Source organism: Erinaceus europaeus, chromosome 17 (genome assembly GCF_950295315.1).
Source record: "Erinaceus europaeus chromosome 17, mEriEur2.1, whole genome shotgun sequence".
NCBI lineage: Eukaryota > Metazoa > Chordata > Mammalia > Eulipotyphla > Erinaceidae > Erinaceus > Erinaceus europaeus.
This window is the reverse complement of record NC_080178.1, coordinates 11,541,095-11,550,450: the sequence shown is the minus strand read 5'-3', so window position 1 is coordinate 11,550,450 and position 9,356 is coordinate 11,541,095. Positions and strand designations below refer to the sequence as shown.

Sequence of the window (9,356 nt, the reverse complement as noted above, 5' to 3'; positions counted from 1 at the left end):
TGACTGATGGGCTTGTGGCTGGATGACGAAAGTCTGCATAGGGGCTGGACTGGCATTCCTAGCTCCAACTTCGAATGAAGGCCTCCAGTTAACTCCTTCGGGCTCCCATCCAGTCTGCTGCCAACTGCGAACCACGCGCCCGCAGCGCGCCGGATGTGACGTCACCCGCTCCCGTGGTTCCCACAGCCCGGTTGAGACCGGAAATCAACCGCGTTGGGGGGGGGGCGGCTCACAGACTGACCGGAAGTGGGCCGAGGGGCGCGGGCGACCTCAGCCCGCGGAACCCGTAGAGCGGAGCTGGGGGGGAAGAGGAGGGCGGGGCCGCTGCAGGGGCGGGGCCCGCGGGCTGCCGGGGGCTGGGGGCTGGGACCCCTCCTGCCGGCCCGATCGCGCGAGGCGGCGGCACGGCCATGAAGCTGAAGCTGAAGAACGTGTTCCTCGCCTACTTCCTGGTGTCCATCGCCGGCCTCCTCTACGCGCTGGTGCAGCTCGGTGGGTGAGCGGGGCGTGCGGTGCTGCGTGCGTCCCCGTCCCGCCCTGGGCGACCCCCGCGGCCTCCCCGCGTCTGCAGGGCCCGCAGGGCTGGCTCTGCCTCCCAGGGCCGCGCCGGCTTTAGACTGACAGCTTCTCCCTGACCCCGGGCTCGTCGCTCGCAGGCCCTCACCCTTCCTTTCTCACCGCTCAAGTCTCAGCCCAAATGCCACAGCCTCAGAGAGGCTTTCCCAGGCCCCTTAGCTAAAGCAACTCTTAAGATATCTTTATGTATATATAGAATATGTGTATTCTATATATACAATATATATTAAGATATCTTAATGTATATGTGTTATTTTTTAAATTTATTTCTTTATTGGGGAATTAATGTTTTACATTCAACAGTAGATACAATAGTTTGTACATGCATAACATTCCCCAGTTTCCCATTTAACAATACAACCCCCACTATGTCATTTATCATCCTTCATGGACCTGTATTCTCCCCACCCAACCACCCCAGAGTCTTTTACTTTGGTGCAATACTCCAATTCCATTTCAGGTTCTACTTGTGTTTTCTTTTCTGGTCTTGTTTTTCAACTTCTGCCTGAGAGTGAGATCATCCCATATTCATCCTTCTGTTTCTGACTTATTTCACTCAACATGATTTTTTCAAGGTCTACCCAAGATCGGCTGAAAACGGTGAAGTCACCATTTTTTACAGCTGAGTAGTATTCCATTGTGTATACAGACCACAACTTGCTCAGCCACTCATCTGTTGTATATGTGTTATTTATTATTGGATAGAGATAGAAATTGAGAGAGAGAAGGGGAGCCAGAGAGACACCTGCAGCCCTGCTTCACCACTCGTGAAGCTTTCCCCCTGCACGTGGGGACCGGGGACTTGAACCCGGGTCTTTGTGCATTGTGATGTGAGCGTTTAACCAGCCTTCTCCCCACCCCACTCCTTTTTTTTTTCCGGGATCTCCTGCTTTTCTCTCTCCATTACAGATCTTCTCATAATTTGTACTCCTCGTTTTATTTATTTATTAATATTTATTTTATTTATTTATTTCCTTTTGTTGCCCTTGTTGTTTTATTGTTGTAGTTATTATTGTTGTTGTCGTTGTTGGATAGGACAGAGAGAACTGGAGAGAGGAGGGGAAGACAGAGAGGAGGAGAGAAAGATAGACACCTGCAGACCTGCTTCACCGCCTGTGAAGCGACTCCCCTGCAGGTGGGGAGCCGGGGTTCGAACCGGGATCCTTATGCCGGTCCTTGTGCTTTGCGCCACCTGCGCTTAACCCACTGCTCTACAGCCCGACTCCCGTACTCCTCATTTTTATTCATTTGTTTCTTTGCCCAGGGCCCACCTTGTGTTGGGGACGGGAAGCATTCTGGCCTGGGACCATGTCTTTATTTTGTCCCCTCCTGTATCCCCAGCACCTAAGACAGTAACTCCCTGGAGGAGCATTCAATACGTATCCAGGGTTGGAACCGGTGGATTTAATGAGTCCTACAGCAAGAGAATAAATAATCTTTCCTCCTAGAAGGGGATTCAGAAAACAGGGCCATCGTGTGAGTCTCAGGTAGATTTATGACCGTCCCATCTCAGGAGCTCTAGAAGGCAAGATGAGAGGGCCAGCAGGCAGAAAGGAGGGAAAGAGATGGTCAGCTCCATATCCAAATGACAACTGTAACATGGGGTTGATTAATGGGGTGAGGAGGCTGCTAGTCAAGGCACCGATGGAAGTGTAAGAAAGGCTGTCACAGAGGCTGTGAGGAGATGCCTGCATTGGCTAGGAGTTAATGGAGATAGCTATGGCCCTTTCCGATGCTGAACTCTGCTTCTCTGCCCCCATCCCTGCTTCCTGGGACAGGCCAGCCATGTGACTGCCTCCCTCCCTTGCGGGCAGCAGCAGAGCAGCTTCGACAGAAGGATCTGAGGATTGCCCAGCTGCAGGCCGAACTCCGCCGCCCGCCCCCTGCCCCTGCCCAACCTCCCGAACCTGAGGCCCTGCCAACCATCTACGTCGTTACCCCCACCTACTCCAGGTATGTCTCGGTGTACCCCAGAGACCTGCATGGGCCAAGAGGTTGAGGTTGGTGGGTTGAGGGAGGTGCTTGGGGGGTGGAAATCCTTAAACTAGAGCTCCCCAAACAATAGCATAAGTGAACCACACCTTGTGTTTTTATCCTGATGTGGTTGGAAGGCCGGAGGAATAGCCCACTGGGCAGGGTGAGTGCCAGTGGCCGGGATTCCAGTCCTGCACCACGTGGAAGCTGCTATGGGGCTGTGGTGTCTCTCCCTCTCTGTGTTTCTGTCTCTGAATGAAAACGGTGGCCTACCCAGGCAGGGAAATGATGTGTGCACATGTCCCCCCAGTATGCAGAAATAAAGTGCAAAGAGGTTCGCTGGAAATAGACTGCAGAGTATCAAGGTAGAGTAACCAGATTTCAGAGGAATCTTGAGCTTGCTGATGAATGGTTTCTGTCTCTGGAGGGAAAGCTTGAGAAGCCCTGTCTTGGGGGCAGGTGGTGGCACACAGTACAAAACATTCGAGCCCATGGCTCCCTACCTGAAGGGGGTAGGGGAGGGTCACTTCACAAGCAGTGAAGCAGGTCTGCAGGTGTCTACCATTCTTCCTCTCTCTCTTTCTCTCTCTCTCTCTCTCCCTCCCTTTTTCTCTTCACTCGTATACCACTACCCTGGGCAGGTGGGTCTTATGAAGGATAAAGATGCCTCAGAAAGACTGGCTCCTGCCTCCCCAGTCTAAATGTGTAACTCTTCCCTGGGGGGAGTGAGCCATGGGACTTCTCTACGTTTCTGCCCACACATAGGAGGAAAAGAGCATGTCTTACTGATACTTTACAAAGTCATCAATCCCCCGGTTCGAACCCCGGCTCCCCACCTGCAGGGGAGTCGCTTCACAGGCGGTGAAGCAGGTCTGCAGGTGTCTTTCTCTCCCCCTCTCTGTCTTCCCCTCCTCTCTCCATTTCTCTCTGTCCTATCCAACAACGACAGCAACAATAATAACTACAACAATAAAACAACAAGGGCAGCAAAAGGGAATAAATAAATAAAATAAATATTTAAAAAAAAAAAAAAAAACAAAGTCATCAATCCCCTGCACCACCATAAGCCAGAGCTGATCAGTGCATTGGTTTAAAAAAAAGAGGGGGGTGGTAGCACAGCGGCTTAAGTGGACATGGCGCAAAGCGCAAGAACCGGCACACGGATCCTGGTTTGAGCCCCCGGCTCCCCACCTGTAGGGGGGTCGTTTCATGAACAGTGAAGCAGGTCTGCAGGTGTCTTTCTCTCCCCCTCTCTGTCTTCTCTCTCCTCTCAATTTCTCTGTCCTATCCAGTAAGGACAGCAATAACAACAATAATAGTAATAACAAAACGATAAACAAGGGCAACAGAAGGAAAAAATGGCCCCAGGATCAGTAGATTCATAGTGCAGGCACCAAGCCCCAGCAATAACCCTGGAGACAAAAAAAAACAAGTCATTAGCTTATCTAATCTTTCAGCAACTTTGTTAAGTACTGTTCTCCCCTTGGTATAGCCAAGGAAACGGAGGTTTGGGGAGATTGAACCATTTTCCCTAGATGTCTCACCTAATAAGTTAACACTAACAAAGCTAGTATTCAAACCCAGTGCTGTCTGGTTGCAAAGTCTATGCCCTCAACTAATGAGTCTTCCACAGCCAGAGCCTGAGTTTGAGGTGGGTGACAGACATGGACTGGACAGGGCAGGAGTGTCAGCATTGAGAGACAGGAAAAGTGAGTTTGGGTTTTGATCAGAGAAAGGCCATGGTCATGCTAGACGTGGTCCAGGAGGTGCTCTGTGTGCCAGCTGCAGTGCCCACCCCTTGCCCTCCTGCTGCATCTCTCCCCTGCAGGCTGGTGCAGAAGGCAGAGCTGGTGCGACTATCCCAGACACTGAGCCTTGTGCCCCGGCTGCACTGGCTGCTGGTGGAGGACGCAGAGGGCCCCACCCCCTTGGTCTCAGGGCTGCTGGCTGCCTCCGGCCTCCTCTTCACACACCTGGCTGTCCTCACCCCCAAGGCCCAGCGGCTCCGGGAGGGTGAGCCAGGCTGGACCCATCCCCGTGGTGTGGAGCAGCGGAACAGGGCCCTGGAGTGGCTCCGGAGCGGAGTGGGCGCTGTCGGGGGAGAGAGGGTTCCACCCGTACCTGGAACCCGAGGAGTCGTGTACTTTGCAGATGATGACAACACCTACAGCCGGGAACTCTTTGAGGAGGTGAACACAGATGGGCCTGGGAAGGAGGCTAGTTAGTGCAGGGTTGTCTCATCTGTCACCTTGGTGACTAGATTGCTCTAGACTGCTGTGGGGAGGCGGGTGGGCATTGTGACCTGGGTGGTTCTCTGCCCTTTGCCAAGCTGTTCTGTTTCTTCTCTCTTGACCTCCGTTAGATGCGCTGGACCCGGGGCGTCTCCGTGTGGCCCGTGGGACTGGTGGGCGGCCTGCGGTTTGAGGCCCCCCGGGTACAAGATGGCCGGGTCGTAGGTTTCCACACAGCCTGGGAGCCCAACAGGCCCTTCCCGGTGGACATGGCGGGATTTGCCGTTGCCCTGTCCCTGCTGCTGGCTAAGCCTGAGGCTCAGTTTGATGCAGCTGCTCCCCGGGGCCATCTGGAGAGTAGTCTCCTGAGTCACCTTGTGGATCCCAAGGACCTGGAACCTCGGGCTGCCAACTGCTCTCGGGTAAGAATGTGGAGGTGGGCATGGGAGTCCTGGCCTGGGTGAGTGGGTAACAGATGTGAGGAGCTGGGGTGGAGAAAGGAAGGACGGATATTTATACTGGGAAGGGACCCTCGTTAAGCCTTGTTTAGTTCCCTGAAGGGTAGAGAAGCGAGGAAAGGGTAAATAAAGGACTAAGTCTGAAGCCTGAGAGTTCCCCAAAGGCCTCCCCCCACCTTGACCTTCACGGCACACACTGTGTGTGTGGAGGGGCTTAGCCAGTCCACCCCACAAGGCCTGGCTCAGGCCGGCCCGGCTTTCACAGAGCCCCTCCCGGGACAGGTTCTGGTGTGGCACACACGGACAGAGAAGCCCAAGATGAAGCAGGAGGAGCAGCTGCAGCGGCAGGGCCAAGGCTCAGATCCAGCCATGGAAGTGTGATGGAGGCCCCACCCCACCCACCACCTCACCAGGCATGGATGGACCTTCCAAGGGGCCTGTGGCCTGCCCGGGATGTGGTATTCCAAACCCTGACCCCTCAGAGCCAGACCGGCCCCCCTGCCCCTCAGAGCCAGGGAGTGGCCAACCGCCTCCCCTCCCCCAGCCTGCCATGTGGCACTGCCCTGCCGGGGGCTGGGGACAAGCAGCTCTTGTGTTGAGCCAGGCCGGCCCTGTGTGGGGCGGAGTAGGCGGCCAGACAGACTCAAGGGCGGGAGGGGTGGGTGGCTGGGTTAATTTATTGGGGCTGGGCATGCACTGGGGGGCTGGAGGAGCTGGGCTGGACCCTCCCCACCTGAGCATGCTGACCCCCTCCTACCTCTAGAATAAAAAAAAAAAAGACAGAAAGAAAGAAAGAAAGAAAGAAAGAAAGAAAGAAAGAAAGAAAAAGGAAAGAAAAATCTCCCCCTGGAGGAGCCTGTGTCATCCTTTAGTTAGTCTGCTGCATGCTTCTCGGGTCAAAAGCTCAAGATTCCTGGCTTCTCTCTTAAATAGAAATCAGCCCCCCCATACATACACATCAGCCTTGGTCTTCTGTTTATACACACATGCACAAACACACACACGGAGAGAGAAAGTTCAGCGGTTTCACTCTGGAAGCTTTATTGAGTCTGTACACCGAAGCAGCCCTCAGCCCTTCCCAAGATACTTCCCCATCACCCTGGGTTTTCTGTTTCCTGCTGGTTCTGGCCTCAATGACTAGACAATCAGATCTTGATTCCCTCCACTCCCAAACCCAGTTCAGCTCCCTATTTTCGAGCCACTCCCTTTTTATTTTTTTTAATTTTTAAAAATATTTTATTTTATTTATACCCTTTTGTTGCCCTTGTTGTTTTATTGTTGTAGTTATTATTGTCGTCGTTGTTGGATAGGACAGAGAGAAACGGAGAGAGGAGGGGAAGACAGAGAGGGGGAGAGAAAGACACCTGCAGACCCGCTTCACCGCCTGTGAAGCGACTCCCCTGCAGATGGGGAGCCGGGTTCAAACCGGGATCCTTATGCTGGTCCTTGTGCTTTGCACCACCTGCGCTTAACCCGCTGCGCTACAGCCCGACTCCCCCACTCCCTTTTTATTTAAGAGGAAAAGAGGGCTGATACAAAAGACTTTCATGTCTCAAGTCCCATGGTCTTAGGTTCAGTCCCCAGCACCACTGTGAGACAGAGTTGAGCAGTGCACTAGTGTTTCTCTCTTGATTAAAATACATACTAAGCTAAATGAAATATTAACAATATTAAAAAAGGGGGCAGGGTTTATAATCGTTATGCAAAGAGACTCTCATGCTTGAGGCTCCAAAGCCCCAGATTCAATTCCCCACACCACCATAAGCTGATCAGTCTTCTGGTAAAAAAAAAAAGAAGAAGAAGAAGAAGAAAAAAGCAAAGGATCAGCACACTGAACAACTCTAGTATAAGGTGGTGTCAGTGATTGAAAGTGTGACTTCTAGGGCCTCGGGCATGCAAACTAATATGCGAACAGCCTAAGCTATATCCCTAGTTTTGTTTTTTTGTTTGTACCAGTGCATAAGTCGGCTCTGGCTATTAGTGGTGCTGGGTATGGAAGCTGGGATGTCTCCAGTGCAAACCCTGTGTACTACTGCTCTGCTATGTCCCCAGCCCTTGTCGACTCTCCTTAACCCCTTTAAATCCCAGGCATCCCATCCTGGAAAACTGGGAAGGGGTTTTGAGGATGCTAGTCTTGTCCATCTCTCTCCTCCCTCCACTCCTGATCCTAACCCCGAACTCCAGATCACTAGGCCTCAGGTGAATCCTCCATGGGAGATGGCTCTTCTTTGGGGGCCTCCTCAGGTGCTGGCCTGTGGACAAGCCCTCCCTGCAGCCAGACTGCTTTCAGCATGTCTGTCAGCCCACAAGGAAAGAGATAGCCCTGGGTCTCCCCCTCTGCATCGATGACACCTCCAAGTCCCTCCAGTGCTGTCTGCAGATACCGCAGGCCCACTAGTACCACCGTCTGTGGGGAAAGCAAATGAAGAGAGGTCAGTGCAAGTCAGTGGTCCCAGGAACCCCAGGGCTGGAAGCAAGAGGAGGCCAAGCTGGAGGAATCTTTTAGGCACTTAGCTAACTCACCTGCAGCAGGAGGGTGACAGCCAGCACGTTGGCCATGGTGTTCACCAGTCCCTGCAGGTACTCAAGCAGCACCCCATGGCACCCTTCAGCCCAGAGGTTTAGGTTGGGCTGCCGGGGATCGAAGAGGGGGTGGGCGTGGGGGTCTGAGAGCCGGCTTTGCAGGCAAGGTCGGGGTGAGTGGGGGTTGCAGCAGGAAAAAGGGACACCATCAATCAGATACAGGCCTTCCACATTGCTCTGCATCCGGCTGGGGGCAGGGGACACACACGTTAGTTTGTTGACCACGATGCCACAGGGGGAGAAATGAGAGTAAGATTTGCTGGCTGCTTTTCTGTGTAACACACACACACATTCATCTTCACAGTCACTCTATCATCTCCCCTTTACAAAAGAGGAAACAGGCCCATAGTGTTCTGTTATCACACTGTGGGTCACACAGCTAATAAGAGGCAGAATAAGAATGGGTTCTCGCAGTCATCATCATGCTCTGTGAGGTGAGGTTTCAAGGGGGGAGAGGGGAAGTGGAGGAGGAAGATGGGAGAAACAAATCACTCACTCGACCACATCCTGGTCATTGGGGTCCAGATAACGGCTGCTGACCCACTGGATCCCAAACCAATCTTTGTACCCATGGCGCCCGCAGCAGTGGTGCCACAGCTGCAGCTCATCCAACAGCCGTTTGGCGTGACAGTGTCCCGGCACCTCGGTGTCCTTGTAGTGAGCCAAGGCGGTGCCCAGGCCCTCCTCCAGCCCGCTGTCCAGACTCCACGGAACAGCCAGCGCCAGCCCCAGAGCGAAGATCAGGAGTCCGCCGCCTCCTACGGTGCCAGCCACCAGCAGCGGACACAGGACCCCTCGCCAGGGAGGATATTGTGCTGCATCCAGACTGGCCCTGCTGACCCCTGCGCCCAGCAGTCCTGTGCCCACAGCCACTGCACCAGCTCCCAGGGCAACCTTGGGCAGGGCGTTGAAGGGGCAAGAGGGAGCCAGGAAGGTGCCAAGGTGACACACCTGGACCGAAAGGTGCCCGCTATAGAGGAGGGTGAAGCCTCCGGCCAGCGCCAACAACCAGGAGAGGAGCCAGAGCCCCTGGGCCAGACGGATGCGGGGCTGGAGGCGCAGCGCCAGGGGCAACACCGGCGCCATCTCCCATCTCTGCCCAGAGGGAGAGCACAGGCGACGGGGATAGGGGTGGCCCGGAGCTGCGTGCTGAGTCAGCCCAACCTGGCTTGAGCTGGGCTAATGCCACCCTGACCCCAATACCTGGGGCATCCAGCCTTAATAACCTGCCACCCGGCCTCCCGCCAGACCTCATTCGCGCAGCCTTGGCCTTGCCCCTTCGGGAAGGCCCCACCCCCGGGCCCCACTGGTGACCCGCCCCGCCCCCCCCCCCCCAGTCCCGTCGCGGAAGTGGGGCGGGCAGCTCTGCGCTCCCTGGGGCGAAAGCTTGGGGCGTGGAGACCTGAGCGCGGGGCACCCTCCCCGGGTCCCCAGGGAGCCCAGGGGGCGGGGATCCCGGAAGGCCCAGGAGGGCGGAGGCCTGGAGGGGGGGTGGGGGGGTGTCAGCGGGTTGGTCCCGCCCTGAACTGAGCTG

General features: G+C 54.8%; 2 protein-coding genes across 2 annotated transcripts; one reads left to right on the top strand and one right to left on the bottom strand.

Moving 5' to 3' along the window:
- Positions 1-210: 210 nt before the first annotated feature.
- Positions 211-6,025, top strand: B3GAT3 (beta-1,3-glucuronyltransferase 3). The gene is made up of 5 exons (XM_007526343.3): positions 211-492; positions 2,355-2,529; positions 4,379-4,739; positions 4,913-5,203; positions 5,522-6,025. Exons 1-5 carry the CDS (start codon positions 411-413, stop codon positions 5,618-5,620), a joined length of 1,008 nt encoding a protein of 335 aa, XP_007526405.1. The 5' UTR covers positions 211-410; the 3' UTR covers positions 5,621-6,025.
- Positions 6,026-6,251: 226 nt separating this feature from the next.
- On the bottom strand, positions 6,252-9,347 carry ROM1 (retinal outer segment membrane protein 1). Its single transcript, XM_007526401.3, has 3 exons — positions 8,319-9,347; positions 7,763-8,009; positions 6,252-7,646 (listed from the first exon to the last, which is right to left on the bottom strand). The coding sequence occupies exons 1-3, from the start codon at positions 8,906-8,908 to the stop codon at positions 7,428-7,430; spliced, it is 1,056 nt and encodes a 351-aa protein (XP_007526463.1). The 5' UTR covers positions 8,909-9,347; the 3' UTR covers positions 6,252-7,427.
- Positions 9,348-9,356: the final 9 nt, after the last annotated feature.

What these genes read in the sequence shown, in the direction of transcription:
- B3GAT3 (XM_007526343.3), top strand. Translation starts at nt 411, where the DNA reads ATGAAGCTGAAGCTGAAGAACGTGTTCCTCGCCTACTTCCTGGTGTCC. An exon ending in GTTACCCCCACCTACTCCAG is followed by an intron (nt 2,530 to 4,378) that starts GTATGTCTCGGT and finishes TCTCCCCTGCAG; the next exon opens with GCTGGTGCAGAAGGCAGAGC. An exon ending in GCCGGGAACTCTTTGAGGAG is followed by an intron (nt 4,740 to 4,912) that starts GTGAACACAGAT and finishes GACCTCCGTTAG; the next exon opens with ATGCGCTGGACCCGGGGCGT.
- ROM1 (XM_007526401.3), bottom strand. Translation starts at nt 8,908, where the DNA reads ATGGCGCCGGTGTTGCCCCTGGCGCTGCGCCTCCAGCCCCGCATCCGT. An exon ending in AATGACCAGGATGTGGTCGA is followed by an intron (nt 8,010 to 8,318) that starts GTGAGTGATTTG and finishes CCCTGCCCCCAG; the next exon opens with CCGGATGCAGAGCAATGTGG. An exon ending in CTGTCACCCTCCTGCTGCAG is followed by an intron (nt 7,647 to 7,762) that starts GTGAGTTAGCTA and finishes CTTTCCCCACAG; the next exon opens with ACGGTGGTACTAGTGGGCCT.